General features: G+C 38.1%; 1 protein-coding gene and 1 long non-coding RNA gene across 6 annotated transcripts; one reads left to right on the forward strand and one right to left on the reverse strand.

The window, feature by feature from the left end:
* Positions 1–353: 353 nt before the first annotated feature.
* Positions 354–1694, reverse strand: LOC106554204 (uncharacterized). The gene is made up of 3 exons (XR_015697779.1): positions 1559–1694; positions 1088–1151; positions 354–751 (listed from the first exon to the last, which is right to left on the reverse strand). It is a non-coding gene; the product is annotated as an uncharacterized LOC106554204 (long non-coding RNA).
* On the forward strand, positions 663–17383 carry FAM177A1 (family with sequence similarity 177 member A1). 5 transcript variants are annotated; one of them, XM_087723654.1, is made up of 5 exons: positions 663–759; positions 11205–11381; positions 12520–12586; positions 14080–14177; positions 15607–17383. In XM_087723654.1, exons 1-5 carry the CDS (start codon positions 757–759, stop codon positions 15814–15816), a joined length of 555 nt encoding a protein of 184 aa, XP_087579780.1. In that variant the 5' UTR covers positions 663–756; the 3' UTR covers positions 15817–17383. The 5 variants fall into 5 exon arrangements, with proteins under 5 accessions (XP_087579780.1, XP_087579759.1, XP_087579760.1 ...); XM_087723633.1 differs by lacking the exon at positions 663–759 and adding an exon at positions 877–1179; XM_087723634.1 differs by lacking the exon at positions 663–759 and adding an exon at positions 877–1179 and having other exon boundaries at positions 12556–12586.
* The last annotated feature ends 35 nt before the right edge of the window (positions 17384–17418 follow it).

A 17418-nucleotide genomic window follows, 5' to 3' on the forward strand; every position in this document is an offset into this window, starting at 1 on the left:
TGAAAAATTTGTCTGGCTGTCCTCAAAATCAATACCAGCTGGATTAACAAAATGCTAATTCATAGTGTTGGTTGATTTTGATTTAGCAAATTTCAAATGCCCAACTATGTAATAGATATGTATACATCTTATCACATATGGCTAATAGTAATAGGCATAATATTTTGTTCTATTAAATAGAGGGTGGATGTGATATTGTACCCACAAGATTTCTAAAGGGAAACAACATTGAGGTTAACATACAGACTGTCCTGTATTTGTATCCATTTGATTTTCCCATTTCCAAAGGTTTCTGTCTGAGCACGGAAATGTATATGACTTATCAAGTGGATTTTATATTATAAAACATAGAACATTTTTATTTTTTTATTTTGATCTATAAATCCAACACATACAAATTCACAATCTATTCTGATATTCTTTGCAAACTGGTAAAGAGGAAGAAGTGAGATTGGGAGACGTAGTATAGTGAAATAATTGTTTGATCCAGCAATTTTAAACATAGGTTTTCAAACACAAGTCTGTAAGACATGAGGGATCCTTGGTGCTCTCTGAGCTTGGTTGTTTTCTTGCAGACATTTCATTACTGACCCTAGGTAACATCATCAGTGTTATTATAGACATCTGATGGCTTCATGGGAAGCAGCCAGGTTGAAAGATGTGAACTCTGGTTATTAATAGCTTTATATCAGAGAAGATCTGGAGTTCAAAAAGGTTTGGACTCTTCCATTGTGGAGGTGAGGACAGCAACCTAGAATGGTCAGTAAAAAATGGCAATTTCATTTCCTAGGGTTTGCTTTATGACCATTAGTGGCCTTGAAGTGGGTCATGTTTGTGACTCTAGTCTAGTTAAAGTTTGTTGAAGCCGCCTCAGTTGTCGGCTGATGAAAGATGATGGCAGGGAAGGGAAAAAAGACATTGTCGGGATATCGTGTTTCAGTGCACGTGGGAAAGTTTCTGAAACCGGTTTATAGCTACAGTACAAAGTACCAACTGGGGGGGGGGGAGTCACGTGCCTTGTGCTTTCACCGAACGAAGGCCCGGATCTGGATACCATACGGCAGCGCCCAAACGCACATATACATACCAGTCTCTCGGTCACCAAGCGGCGGGCCCACCTCTGGCTCGACAGGCGCCTGTCGCCAGGGCACCTTAGAGAGAGAGAGAGAGTTCTACGAGGTATCCTAGCAACCACCAAGACGGGGGTGTGACCGGCGGAGGGGGGGGGACGACGACACCGGCCTCTGTGAGCTCATTTCCCAGGGCCTCCGCCCCGGAGGAGGGCTCGGCCTGCCTGGCGCGATCGTCGCGGGGAAGGTCTCTCAGACGGAAACGGGAGGGGGGGGACTATGGAGCAGGGGTTCTCTGCTCTTTCCTTATACTGCGCCCCAGTCGCCGCCGCCGCCGCTGCCTACGCCATGGATCAGGAACAGGTGAGCGTCCCTTCCCTCCGCCCCACCCGCGCCGGATCCACGGGTCGCCTGGCTCTTTCCTTCCGTGGCTCGTCCGCCACGCCTCAACCTTTCCTGGGAGAAGGGGCGACGGAGGTTGAATCTACCTTTTCTGTTCCTTGTCTGGGGGCAGAAGGCGAGAGGGCCCTTCTCCTCCCCTGAGTTGTATCCTTCCTGCTTTGGGTCCGCAGGAAAACGACCATTGATTGATCTTCTACCTTCCAGATGTGTTAGATGTTGAAGTATGCAGCCCTTGTCATCTGTTGGTGGGAGCTGTAGCTCAACACGCCTGGAGAAGGACCGAAGGGGAGAAAGAGGGGTATATATATATATATATGATGGTTGTGCGGTGTTGCAGGGCAGGCAGGCGTTTTTCTGGGAGTGGTTATGTAGTTCCAGGTCAGGAATGCTTAAGGAAGTGAAGATGCTTAAAAAGAAACAATCCAAGCTGCTAAACATAACCTGTGTGCTTGATATTTAGCAGATGATTTGTAAAAGATCCGCTTCTTATCCTCATGCCTCCAGGGGTCCCTTTTTCAGTTTCCAAATTCTAATCTCTTCTATAAGAATGTACAGGTAGTCCTCGATTTACAACCATTCATTTAGTGATTTTTTGAAGTTGTAATGGTGCTGGGAAAAAGTGACATGATCAGTTTTCACAGGATTCTGTAGAGATTCCCTGGCATCCAGGTCATGGTTATCCCAAAGGTGCTTTTTCAGGAGGCAACTGGACTTTCTTGTTTTTTCTTTGAAGACGTTTTGCTTCTCATCCAAGAAACTTCTTCAGCTGTGACAGGAAAGCAGGGAATGGAAGGATTTATATTGCTTGCATGCAGCTGGTCATTGGCATCCTTTTAGAGAGTCATTGAAACACTTGGAGGTTTATGTTTTTACAGGATTGTTGCAGCATCCCCATGATCACATGATCAAAATTCAGGCATTTGGCAACTGGCATGTATTTGTGACAGTTGCACTGTCCTAGGGTCATGAGATTACCATTTGTAACCTTCCCAACCAGCTTCCAACAAGTAAAGCTAATAGGGGAAAGCTGGATTCACTTATCAACTGTGTGTTCACTTAACAACTGTGGTGATCTGCTTAACAAAAGTGCAGAAAACTCATAAAATAGAGAAGCTCAATTAACAACTGCCTTGCTTAGCAACAGAAATTTTGGGCTCAGTTGAGGTCATAAGTTAAGTACTTTCTGTATGTTGTGATCAAGTGAGGAATCTTGCTTGTCAGTCCATGGGGGGAATCTTGTAATTTTTTGAAGTTTGGTTGCTGTAGTAAATGTTTATTATAATTGTATCCTACATTTTGCCTCCTACAGTTATAACTGACCAGACAACCTGTGACTTCTTGGGTCACCATTTCTTATCAGATTCCTCAATATCTTCAACAATAGCAGAGCTACTAATGCATTGCTTTCACTGGAAAATTACTTAAAAATTCAGGGAGATAATCAGAGATGTATCTGCCTTGAAAATACGTTGAATTATACATTGAACTATATAGCATTGTCAAACATCAGGAGTTGACCACAGGAAAGGTTTTATGACATTTTGTATTATGTCATAAAGTGCTTTATGATAATCTTATTCATAAAATGTTTTATAAAATTTTCCAAATTTCAATTCCAATGGAGCCAGTATCTTGAATTTTGAATGCATTTTGTACTCATTTGAGGTACAAAATGTTTTGCCCTATTATTCACACAGTAAAAGTTTACAGAGAAGAACGTTTTAGTAACATATAGATTGGCTTACATGTATCAAAGTATTTTGCATAAAATAATACAAATTTAGAGAGCTTCCACAAAATTTGTCATCCAATAGATAGAAGAGGGGGTGGGGGTGGAAGAGTTGGCCAGAAAGAACTAGCATTATCCATGTATGTTTCTTGCTCTTTTCTGGAATCTCGCTCTTTGAGGAAATGATTAGAACAAATAGATGAATTTATGTACTTTGGTAGAACATTTCTTGAGGATGAGAAAATGGATAGAGAAACAGTAACAAGATGAGCTAATTCTATTTTATTGTAAGACTTTAATGTAACGTGACGTGCTACTCTAGGAGCCTCCAAAACTGTCTGTGCCGCAGCATTCTGGACCAATTGTAGTTTTCAAATTCTCTTCAAGAGTACCTCATGAAGAATGTGTTGCAATAATCTAAGCAGGAGATGATGAAGGCACAAGGGACTGAACACAGGGCCTCACAATCCAGAAAAGGGCACAGTTGGCACACAACACAGAGCTGCGCAAAGACACTACCAATCATGACTGCCACCTACTCTTTGAGCAGGAGTCATAAGTCTAGGAGAACCCCCAAGTTGAACTCAGGATCTGTCTGGGGTAGTTGCAAGCCCATCCAAAACTAGATAATAAGCCTCTAAATCAATGGTTCCAAAAGTGGGCAGTGGGATGACTTAGGGGGGGCGCTAAGAGGCAAGGGGCGGCAGGGGGGTGCTAAGAGGCAAGAGGTGGTGGCAGGGGGACGGTAAGGGGACAACCTGAAGGGACATTCTCCCGGGAGCGTTTCAGACACCTTTCTCTCTTGCCGCACAAGGAAGCGAAGCCAAATGTGTTTATTTAACCTCCCGATCCAGCATCCCCCGCCCTATTACATTAAGATCCCCACGCTTCCCATTTCTGCTAGAAGCACATAGGCCATGTGAGCGAGCAGGTGCATGAGGCCCCTCGATCTGAGGGGAGCCGGGAGGTGCCAAACTGCACCCAGCCATCCTCCCTCCCTCAGGGCTAAGGGTGGGAGCACCTGAAATGCCGCTGGGAGATTGTCCCCTTCGGGTTGTTGGGACAGCAAATTTCAAGGGAAAATGCAGCTGCTGGAATCAGTGCGCCTGCAACTTAATGCTCTCCAAGAAGCCTGCATTACTGGGAGCAGCAGAAGAGCAGCAGCGGCGCCACTGCCACCCCTGGTGTCCAGCATCCTCAGGAGCCTCGAGTTGTGGCTATTTGCATGTCTCTCCCGAGCTTCTCTCTTGAGTTGAAATGGCAGGCACCCCACTGGCAGATCCTCTGGGTGAAAGGCGAGTGAAGGGTGCAGTGACAGGAGAGGCTGGCTGTCCCTGAAACCAGCTCTCAAGGAAGGAGGCAGAGATGAGGCCCGGGGCTCGCTTCCCTTCATCCTTCCTCCAAGAGCTGCAGTGGCAGGGAAAACGAGGCTTTTTTGCCAGCTTCCCAGCTGGCAAAACAGAAATTTTCGCCAACTGGAAGGGGTGTGTGTGAGAGAGAGGGGGGGGTGAGAGAGAGAAAATAAAAGGAAGAGGGAGAGAGAAAAGAGAGAGAGAAAGAGAGAGAAAGAAAGAAAGAAAGAAAGAAAGAAAGAAAGAGAAAGAAAGAAAGAAAGAAAGAAAAGAGAAAGAAAGGGGGAGACAGAGACAAGAAAGAAAGAAGTAACAAAGGAAGGAAGGAAAGAGAAAGAAAGGAAGAAAAGAAAGGAAGAGAGAGAGACACAAGAAAGAATGGACGGAAGGAAGAAAAAGAAAGGAAAGAAATAAAGTTGGAAAGAGATATATAAGAAAGAAGGAAGGAAGGAAGAAAGAAAGAAACAGAAAGAGAACTTATGATCACAATTGAGCCCAAAATTTTGGTTGCTAAGCAAGAGCATTGTTAAATGAGTTTCACCACATTTTACAAGTTGGCCACTCCCACCGGTCACATGACTGCCAAGCCATGCCCACAAAATAGGCCACACGTACAGAATATATACACTGGTATATGTGTATGTTTGTGAGGGAGATAAAAAATAATTAAGGTCATTGATCTAAAGATAAAAACTTTAGATAAAAGACAAGAGTGTTTATTATCCATTTTGGGTTTCCTACAAGAACATCTTTTTGTGTAAGTTTGATATCTTAATGAAATCTGTTGCAGTCTTGTACTTTGTGATCATACGTTACTGAGATTACTTCTTTCAATATCTCCACAGGAATTATCATCTACTAAGAACAGTGAAATAGTTACTAAATTTTACTGAGTTTACTAAGTTACTAGTTACTAAGATTCTTGATAAATGACTATCAGACTTTGAAAACCTGGTATCACTAGATCATGTTTAACAATTTTGTTGAATTAACATTAACTAAAAAGGTTTTTAAATTGGATTTTGAATAAATGTGCAATTAATTGTTACAGTTTTGAATTTCACTGTTACTATCTTCCTTCCATCGTGCAAACCACCCAGTCACATGACCCCCCCAGCCACGCCCACCAAGCCATGCCCACAGAACCGATAGTAAAAAAAATTGAATTCCACCACTGGGGGGGGGCACTGAGGATCAGTTTGTAGCACCAAGGTGGCAGTGCACTGAAAAAGTTTGGGAACCACTGCTCTAGATCCTGAGGTTCTGGATACCTATATAGCCACTGTATCTTACCAGGGTTCAGCTGAAGCCTGTTGTCACCCATTCAGGCCAGCTTTCAGGAACCGTGAATATATATTGTGTAAATAAGAAACAGAAGAGTGAAGAACAAAATAAGTGATCGGTGCAAAAGAAATATACTGAAATTGCCTGATCTTACAGATAGACAAGTATGTGAAGGAAGACTAAATTGGTTGAGTGGAAGGGAAAGACTTTAAAGTAAATGCTGGTTAGATTTAATGAAGCCTTCCAGAGAGAAAAATAAGTTTAAAGAACAAAAGGTAGTGTCAGAATTAGTATACGCGTGAAGTAGAAACAAAGGTAGTTTACATTTATAGAAAGATATAGAGAGGTACAACAAATGATGCTGGCATAACTAAATATAATCATTCATTTTCTCTCCCTCCCTCCCTCCCTCATATCCCACCTACATTTTTTTGCTTACTGCTTATCATTTTTCTGTGCCCAACATTGCGTCTCTCAAAATAGTATTAGTATGGATTACCATATGGAAATGGAGGGAACTAGGGGAAGTTAATTGTTATTATTGTTACTATTGCAGTGTTGCTTCATAATAACAATCTGCTTTCTAATACATTGCAACATACATAGAAAGTTGTTCTCTGCTGTTACTTATCCATACCTTTTCATAAAAGGTTGTCAGTATGCTGTGGTATAGGTCTTAGAATTGTAATATGGCAATTAAAAAAAACACCATATTCTCAAACATCTAAATAGCCCTTTTTATAAATATCTGAAACTTTATGCTATAGAGAACAAGATTGTACTAAATTGCCAACAAAGTAACTAGGCCTTAAAATAGATTCAATAGTAAATATGTATTCTCCATTGCTAGTGGCTAGGTACACAGGCTTAATTTAAACAAATTCTGGATATAGTTGAATCTTGATTTACAAAGCCTGAAGATCTAGAAATTCTTATACATGAATGTACTATATATGATCACTTACTAATAGATGAATTCATTAGTAGTACCAGTTTTTCATATAAATATAGTTATAAATATTGCTTTTTTATGTAACATTGATACACATTTTTTCTGCTACCTTGATACTGTATTATTTACACTCACTGTTTTGATTTCTTGTAACTCTGTAAGCAAATCCCTGTTACAAATCAGCCTCCTCAATTATTAAATGAAGACCAGTTTTGGGTTTCAGCTAATTGCGCAAACCTGGCAAAGGAGTGTCAACAGTTGCTGTACATGTAATGGATGTATTAGAAGGGACTTTTAAAACTAAAACAAGCATGCTTTGCATATATTTTGGATGCATTGATCTATTATCCATAGTTTTCACAGGCCAAAGATTTGTGTTGTGCAATCCAATAAGTATTGCATTGCTATATCTAGCATGCTATACAATTTGGAGAATGTATTAACCATGGTTAAGTTTGTTTATATAAGTCATTTGTCTGTCTGTCACTAGCCTGGTGGGAAGAGGATAATCATTTCACTCAGCTATACTTGTTGTCTCCTGTCACAGGAATGAGAAGGAGGAAACTACGGTATACATAATGCACCCTTTCTAATTCTGTTAGAAAATTCTATTTCCTGGCTTTTTTATTATCTTGTTACAGTTGGGTGTATAGTAGAATGGGAAAAGCAAAGGTTTTGGCAAGGCTACCCATTCCTCATACTATTCATGATGTCTCCAACTCTTCAACCAATTCTGTTTTTTTTTAAATATTAAAATGCCTGACCACATAATAATTGAAATATTTAGTGAAAGGAAAAATTACCAAAAATTGGTTATGGTTTGCTACATTACTATAAAATATACTTAAGGCAACCTTATCTTAGCATATCTTATAAATAGGTCTTCTGTCTTTGATTATAAAAATTAGGGTAACTATATAGCAAATGTTCCAGTTGTTGTTCTATTTTGGCCTTTATTATAGTGGAGAAAATTTTGCAACCAAATATTCTTTGTTTTATTCTTTCCTCTTTTCTGGTGAATGATACCAGACATTACTACAATGTTTCCCAGAAAATAAGTTCCAACCAGAAAATGAGCCCTGGCATGATTTTTCAGAATGCTTGTAATGTAAACCCCACCCCAAAAATAAGCCCCAGTTAAGATCGTCATCCATGGGGGTGGGTTGATCCAGCCCACATGCTCGCCATCTCTTGTGCACGTGCTGGGGGAGTGGGGCGCCAGGTTGGGCCGTTACCATATTTTCCCCAAAATAAGCCCTAACATGTCTTTTGGAGCAAAAAAAAACCCTCCGTCTCTTATTTTCATGGATACACAGTAAGATTACATTCTGTATAACTCCCCAGTTTTTTTTCCATAAAATGTATGTTTAAAACTCTTTCCTCAGAGAAAATATGTTGTGTAAAAAACACTGGTATAAACGACACCTAAGCAGCTGAACTCACCTTCACAGGTTTGTTATTGTGGGGAAAATAGGAGGAGGAAGAGTATTAGATATGTCTGCTGCCTTGAATTGTTTATAAAAATAATAAAGGTAGAATAAAAAAAACAATAGTAAAGCAGCAACATATTTTATTTATACCATATTTTTTGGCATATAAGATGCTCCGGAGTATAAGATGCACATTAGTTTTTGGGGAGGAAAACAAGAAAAAAAATTCTGCTTCTGCCTACCAGCATCCATCAGTATCATCTGGCTAGTGTTCTTGCAGCAAACTAAAAACAGCCTGGCCAGCTTCAGCACATTATCTCAGACTGATTCAGTACAAGCAGCTGATTGGCAGTTGGATCGGCCTCCCAAAAAACCACCTATCAGCTGTTCCAGGCTGCAGGGATCGCCACAGCTCATTGCCGCCTCCGCATGCTCCATTTTAGACCCAATCCAGGCTGCCAGGATCACCATAGCACATTGCCACTGATTGCCACCTCCGCGTGTTGCGATTTTGGCCTCCACATATCATGAGGACCCGGATTGTTGGGGGCGATATGCTGACTCTGTAAACCGCTTAGAGACGGCTGAAAGCCCTATGAAGCGGTATATAAGTCTGCTATTGCTATGTTTTCGGTCTCCACATGCCCCATTTTTGGCCTCCACGTGTGGCATTTTCAACTGGTTCCAGGCGGCAGGGATCCCCTCTGCCTGGAACTGGCCAGAAAGTTTCATTTCATTGTAAGCTCCACCTAATTTTCCTGCCCTTCCGATTATAAATTGCCTTGGGGTTATTTGCTGTATATCATAAGTCCCCGCCTCTCTTGGCCTTCTGGGAGGCTGTGAAGATCTGGCTTTCTCCTCAGATGTTAGCCCAGGATAGGGGTAGCTGTATGGCATAGGATTAAATGCCTTGGTTGATGTATTATGTCTTAAAAAGTATTTTTATGGTTTGTTGTGAGCTGTTCTCGCAGCCTTGCGGGGAAAATCTTTTTGGGTAGGAAACCCAAAAACTATGTTGACAAAATCTTGCAAGTCTGAAAATGCATCTCCAAGGCATATACAGGCCAAGAAACTAAGGGCAGTCTCTTCTGAGCCTCTTGCCCCATCCACTATCTAATTTTAGGTGATGCTGCCTCTTATCTGACCATTCCCTTGGCAGCATTTATTTGCCTAGTCTCTCAAGGTCATTCTCACAAATCATTTTTTTTTCATTGCAATAGATTAAGCAAGAGATGGTGACTGATTGAAAACTCACTCAAGAACCTTCATTACTCCATAGATTGAACTCATTATTGGTTTTGTATGCTTATAGCATATGTCTATTCTATGTTGTGATCATCTTTTTTATTTTTGGCTTTAGATGATACTGCATTGGGTTGCTGTTTTTTACTTCATACATTACACCGCCCAGAATGCATAATTAGTTGAGTAGCTGTGGGATTCTAAATTACTAAATATACGAGATCAGCACATAAACTTTTATGGAGTTATTGTTTCAGAATTATTATCTTAATTTAAATCTAATTTAACTAGAAATATCACACGTGAAAGGCAGATTTCCAGACAACTTTAAATTTAATTTATAATAAATATCTGTAATTCTGTGTAGCTCTTGAACTTATAAGAAATCAGAGTTAAAATGGACTTTACTATTCTCTGTACTTGATAAAATACTTGATTTTTTTTTTTCTGTGAGGAAATTTGGATTATAACATGAGGGGTCCTGGATGTTGTCTGAACTGGGTTGTTTTCTTACAAAGGTTTCATTACCCAAACTAGGTAACATTATCTTTTTGTAGATATAGGTGCTGTTTGGTGCTACTGTCACCAATTAAGCTATATCCGTGATGGTGAACCTATCGCCAGCTGCTCTTCTGGTTTCTGGTGCGTACATGCATGCTGGCTAGCTGATCTTCGCGCATGTTGGAGCCCCAGAAACCGTGCTCATGCACACTGGCCAGCTGGTCTATGAATTTCCAGGACTGCAGTGCACAGGCTCTTTCCAGTTTGGGCACTCGATGCCAAAAAGGGTCACCATCACTGAGCTATATGTACTAGTTGAATAACTACTGTTGTACTGAAAACTATGGATCTTGGGCATTCCTGTGAAAAATTATTGTGTGACCTATTAGTTGTTTAATTCTCAATATTTCTTTCTGTGTCCTGGGGAAAGGTTTAGGTATTTTGACTAACCTCAACCTTTTTCTTTTTTCTCTCTTTGGGAGCATAGTTTAAGTTTTACTACCTTCCTTTATTATTATTGTCATAATCTTTATGATGGCTTATCTTTTTCAGCTTTTAATATAATGCTGGTAACAGCAGCTGGTAACAGCAACAAATACAGAAATTCCCTTTAAAATGGCAACATCTGGTTTTCTAGTTATCTTTGTTGTTTTGGGGCCAGGGAGAATCTTGAAGCTACTAGGATTGATGCTGAAAGTAATGTCTCTCTGAAATTGCAAAGTATTTGAATCTGATTGTACCAGCTGAAAATATTAAAAAATGCAGCTTTTGCTTATAATTTATAGAAAAGTATAGTTTTTCTTATAATTTGGATTTGATACCATTAGATTTCACTAGAATATCTCATGACTTCTACAATCTCTAATCTGAATTCCAATTTAGAAATTGCTAGGTAGCCTTGAGCAAAATTAATTATAGCTCTAGCAGTACTAAATTGATTAACATTAAATTCAAAATAAAAAATGATTTAACTCCTAGTAATATTGTAGAATACATGAACACTCCCTGAAAATTAATATTCTCAAAACTACATCAATCAATTGTAATTTTGGCTGGCATTTAGCAATCTACGGCATTATGAAATCCTACACAATTTTATGTTTACTCTAGAAAATCAAATCAACTCCAAAAATAAAATTACACTTTGAAAAATGAACCTTTCTCTGTCTTCAAGCCATTAATGATGTGATATGCCATTGCTGACAAAGATTGATTCAATATATATTCTAATGTCTACTATAGCTAAATACAAATGGTGAGAGAGGTTTTGAGAATGTGGAACTTGGTGTCATGGGAAAAAAGAAGAAAATTCCAAGAAGAGTTATCCATTTTGCAAGTGGTGAAACCATGGAAGAATATAGTACAGATGAAGATGACGAGCAGCAAGAGAAAAAAGACCTATTGCCTTCTGTTGATCCCGTAGGTGTTTTAAAGTTTATTTCAAACTAACAATTCTTGCCCCATTCAGTCACCATTTCAGAGATATTTCCTTACCTAAACAGAGAAACAGAATGACCAAAGATAAGCAATAAAGCAGTGGGAGTAAGAGTGACTTCTGACTTCCCTCCACTCATTTTTATGATGGTTGAAGTATATTGGGGTCATTGATTGCCTTTTGTGACTTTCTGACAAGCAAAGTAAATGGGGTAGCCAGATACACTAAAGGCCATATTACTAATTCAACAATTGCAGTGATTCATAAAAGGTCAAAAGGTCATAAAATGGTGCAACAGAATTTCCCTAGTGGAATAGCTTACTCCTACTGACTTCTGAATAACTTTTCTGAACACTCTAGAACAGGGGCCACCAACCTGTGACCCATGGCCTATTTGCAACTGGGCTGCATGAGTATGCGCACAGCTCAACTCATACGAGCGGTGAGCACCACTGCTCTCAGCTCCAATTGCGCGAGCCTGCTCTCGCACAAAACTATCCCCCTTCTCCCATTTGGAATGATTGAGGAATGCTGCTCTAGAACAGTGTTTTTCAACCTTTTTTGTGCAAAGGCACACTTTTTTCATGAAAAAAATCACGAGGCACACCACCATTAGAAAATGTTAAAAAAATTTAACTCTGTGCCTATATTGACTATATATAAAGTGTTTTTCCCACGGCACACCTTACACTATGTCACGGCACACTAGTGTGCCGCGGCACAGTGGTTGAAAAACACTGCTCTAGAACAGTATGAAACATGATGTGAAAGCAAAAGAAAATCAAGAAAATTAAGATAGGAACACCTTTTAGAAATTGGTGCTCATAATCAACTAGTGCTAATGATTTGAATATGAATATTTCTTTTTAAGATACATATTTTCTTGATTCAGGAAATGTCATTAGTATTCTTTTAGGATTAAATTAATATTATGTACTAATATTAAATTAGTATTAAAAAAGCATGCTTTTAAAAAAGTATTTGAATTGATGCCAGGATGGGAATCTCAATACTGTTGATATTATGTTGAACTCAGAAAGGGTAACATGGAATATTAATGAAAGAAGTACAGTGGATTTCTCTTAAAATTTGTGGCATAAACAATTCAACTCTTTATTGCAGGCAACACTAACATGGGGTCCTTATTTGTGGTTTCAGATGCTAAGAGTAGCCACATCAACACTTTCAGGTATGAGCTTGTTGTTTCTGTGTGCATACATAGGCAATAAATTGGTAAGAATCCAATGACATAGGCCAGCCAGTGTAATGGTAGTATAAATTAATGGGAGCTTGAATGATGTCTTTGAATGATGTTTCTTGAAAAGGAAATAATATTGACGAAATAATTCCATGCACTGTTAAATTTTGTTCTTTAGCCAAGAGAAGACATTCAGGAAATTCTGAAAACACTATTTCCTTAGTCACCAGGCCTGTTCAGTGTTCACTGAAGTTTAAAATTGGCATTAAATGCTATTTGTCTTCATAGAATAAATTGAAGCAGATTATAAAACAATCCTTTCAGTCTGCACTTTTCAATGCCTACTGTTCATCATAAACTGGCACGAGTAAATTGTACATTGGGGTGAAAAAATATTTCAGTGAAATCTACCCTTCAGTTCCTGTAAATATACCATCTGTTTTGCTTCATTAGTTGTTTGAAATTGAGAAAGATAGAAGTAAAATCAGATCATTCTAAAAGTTCATTGGATAATTTACACTAGATCAGGAATAAGTTCTGAGTCCCAATTTACTTTTTGGGTAAAAGGTTTATGAGGTGTACTCTATTCAGATCTGATATTCAAAACAAAACCCGAAGGTCAGAATTTCTTAATTCTCGGTCATCAAGGTCATGGTTGTCCCAAAGGTGCTTTTTCCAAGAGGCAACTAGACTCTTGTTTTTCTTTGAAGACTTTTCACTTCTCATCCAAGAAACTTCTTCAGCTCTGGCTGGATGGTGGAGAATGGAAGGATTTATATTCCTTGCAGACAGCTGGTCATTTGCATTCTTTTTGAGAGTCAGAGGCCACTTGTAGGTTGATCTGTATCCTCAGGGTCACCCGTGTAGTGCAAATGTTGAGAGAACACTGTTTAATTTTGACATAGCCTTTTTGACCCTTCTTTCAAACCAGCAGTCCTCTATCCAAAATGTAGACTTTGCTTTCAAGAATGGCCCTTGTTTTTTAAATGCAGATGAGGAGGGATACAACACCATCTATCTCCAGTATACAACACAGTCCTTTTCAACAGTTCCAAGAAATTTGCACTACTCAGGTGATCATGAGGTATACTGCACTAGTCACAAAAATGTTTATTTTCCCCCAAATTAAAGAAATGCCTCAGGGCATCATAAAGCAACATAGGCATTATTAAGAAACAAGAAATAGTAGGAGTTACAATCCAGTTTCCTTTGGAAATGTACCATCTGCCCTGAAAATACATAGCTGTATCATTTGAGTGCCTGAATAATTAAGTGCCTCACATTCTGCTAAATTGGTATTTCATGGCTAATAATTCCCATCATGGCTATCATGTTATGGGAATGACTATAATGTGCTCATAAAATGTTGATTTTGTGTGGTTGTCTAAAAGTTCTCATTGTGAAAGTGTTCCCCGAGTGTTGATTGAAACTATACTCAATAATTAATCTGGATTATTCATAACATATTTATTTCATTTATTCAGTGTGCGACTTCCTTGGTGAAAAGATTGCCTCTGTTTTGGGCATCAGTACACCAAAATACCAATATGCCATAGATGAATACTACAGAATGAAAAAGGAGGTATGCTTTTTTAAAAAACCAATCCTTTTAGCAGCATAGATGTTGCAAAATCTTTTTCTGTAAATAATACTATTAATTTAATTGCTTCACAGTAGGAATGTACACAGATGATGTTTGTTTCAAAACAGAAAGCACAGAGCAGTTGCTGCTACAGAATCGTTCTGCTTGAGCTGTGATTTGCCAGCAATAAAAGCCAGGGCATTTTGTTGCTTAGAGTTTAAGATAAAACAAAATTCCCAGGCATCATGGCGGGATTTACTGAGCAAGTAGGGCAAAGCTGGTTTGCATCACCCCTTCTTTTCCTGCAGCAGATATAAATGCAGCATGTTCCACTGATCTAACCCCACCCCTTTTTTCATTCTCCTCCATCCTCTCATCTGTTGCTAAGAATTTTCAATGTGGCAGATCTCAACACCCATCTTTGCAATAATTTCACTTTCTTTTCACTTTCTTCCGCCACCTTCCGTAACCATTGCTTTTTCCTATTCTTACTCCCCTTCCCCTCTAAACACTTCTGCTTAGAATGTTTGGTTGCATGCTTAGTTTGGGTATGACCCACAGCTATTGAAGAGGAATAAACAGCTATTTCAAACCCAGAATGGTTTGTGCAGATGCCATTTTAGAGACACTTTTGATCTTGTCAGTATTTGTGCTGACAACCATGACAGTTGTATTATCATTTCATTCAATATTGGAATGTTTTTGGTTGAATAGTGAAAATCTTCCAATATTATTTCATTTCATTTTTTATAAAGTTTTTATTTTTTTCATTTTTATAACATATAATCACATGTATACTATTATATAGCCAACATCATATTGTATTATTAAATGTATACATCGATTCATCTATCAACTCCCCAAAACAAGTATTGGCTCTTCTGCTCTCCATACACCATATTTGTACCTTATCCATCACTTTCTTCTTCCTTTCTTCCCCCCCCCCAACCTCCTTTCTTCCCTCTGTCATCCTTCTCTACTTCCCCTTCCTCTCGTCTTCTCATTTCATTTCTACTATAACCTTTCTGCTTTGATAAACACTCAGAGGTAAGAGTTTAAAATAAAAAGGAAAATACACATTAATTTAAAATTTATAATTAAATGAATACTGAAAGCATTTAAAAGTTAAAGCCACAGTGAAAGAGTGTGAGTGAAATGGAATTCCTGCCAGAAGTTTGTTTTTTTCAATAGCAGATGCATTTTCAGATATGAAACAGACAGTTTCATTCAGTGAGGCCTCATATGAATTCTGTATCTTGCATCATCAATTACCAGCCTAGCTTCAGACACACTTTCTGACCTCCAATTCTGGGCATTTTTTGAAACAGCATTTACAATAGATTGCAACACTGATGCGTATTTTAAAGGATTTGATAGGATTAAAGCTTGTTGAGAAGTAACCTATTGTAAAATATACCGATTCTTTTAGGAGGAGGAAGAAGAGGAAGAAAACAAATTGTCAGAGGAAGCGGAAAGGAGATTTCAGGAACAGAAACAGAGCCAAGAAGGAATGGCTATTCAGACAGCCCAGCCAAGGGATACAGCCTGTAGTACATTCATGAATCTAAATTTTGAAAGTGACGGAGAACAGCAGTCTGTTGTAGAAAGTAAACGTGATTTTACTGTAGTGTCTGCTTAGAATGACATATGGTAAAAATTCTTGAATTGCCAAACATTCATTGGTCCTTTTTTGCATGTTTAGTGGCATGTAATTTATTTTAAAATATGGCCATAAGAGAGTATTAATATTACAGTTTCTTCAATCCATCTCTGTCTAATAAAGACCAAGATATTTATTTCACCTATTATAAAATGGAAATAAATAGGTTCTATTTTGATCTTTCTATGCAGAAGTAAAAGATCTTTCCCAAGCACCTGGTGCCTTCATGATAGTTATGGACTGATAACTATGTTTCTTTTTATTTAAAAGTCTATTTTGTTTTTATAATGTTACTTACTGAAAGCTGGTGAAAATTTTAAACTAACTGGAAAATAAATACCTTTGTGATTTAGTCTAATTGCACTGTTGCACATGTTTATATGAATGTCCAGCAGTCATCTAATTCATGTGGTTTTGTTAATATTTGCTAAATAATGCTCTTAAAATTCATCTAAAAATTGATAAAGGGTATGTGTTGCAGGTCCAACAAAGAAGGGTCTAAAGAGTGTCGGTTGGTTGATATTAAATCTCAGGCTTAACAAAATGTGAGAAAAGAATTCCACTATTCCAAAGAGTTGATGCTTACTCTATATCAATATTAGATGAATTATTGTTGAATGTAAACACTGAGCAAAATTTTAAATGAATGTGCTGTTTTGTGAAGTATGATGAATTATTAGTACTGTATGTTCATAGTTTCATACATGTACCTGTCATTATTCTGACCTTAAAAACTGAAGTCAATCACATGTAAAATTTAACATCTTGAAAATATTTATTTTTAATAGGAAGAACCACCTATGACAATTGTGAATTTTCAAACTAAAAACTTACTCATCCTAAGAAACACTGAAAATCTACTGTAAATGGAAATTTTCTGTAGGACAATCCATAAACATCTGCTACATGAAGTTTATAGAGATCAGAGCTGAATGGATTGTGTGCATGTAGCATAACGGGATGTATTCAGCAAAGTTGTTCTGCTCCCTAAGCACTTTCTGGATGTAATGACTTCAGTAGTTTACATTGCCCCTTCAGTCTCTTCTTAAACATATACGTTTGTACAAATTTAGCTGAAATTAAAAAAAAAACTACCAATACATCATATAGTACTAACAGAGTGATAAAATGGCAAAGATAAAGAATATATGCTTTTGCCTTTATTGTCATCTGAGCGAGAGAAATCTCATCTGGTATACTGCTCATTTGGTACTTTTTAAAATGTTTGGACAATTTTCTCTCCATATATGCATTCATTTTGGATTACAAAATGATATAGTTGTTGGCTATAAAATGTGTAACACAATTATTCAAATCACTGTACAGGATATAAAAAATTCTAAGGCAACATAGTTAATAAACTGATTGCATTGCTCTAATTTTTGCTAGTCAGACATGTTCCTACAATAATGAATAAGGAAGGGTTTGTTATGAGGTTCTTTTAGTCATTGTGCCTTACCTTTTAATATTTTTTTTAGAATTTACAAATGAGATGTTTCTTTTCTTGTAAATGCATTAAAATGTATATTTAAAATAATTATAATAATAGTTGAGTCCATGGATGATGTTACACGACTGACA

The sequence above is a fragment of the Thamnophis sirtalis genome, unplaced genomic scaffold (assembly GCF_051295495.1).
Source record: "Thamnophis sirtalis isolate CommonGarterSnake01/CBP01778 unplaced genomic scaffold, rThaSir2_p1.2 scaffold_1, whole genome shotgun sequence".
NCBI classification, from domain to species: Eukaryota; Metazoa; Chordata; class Lepidosauria; order Squamata; family Natricidae; genus Thamnophis; species Thamnophis sirtalis.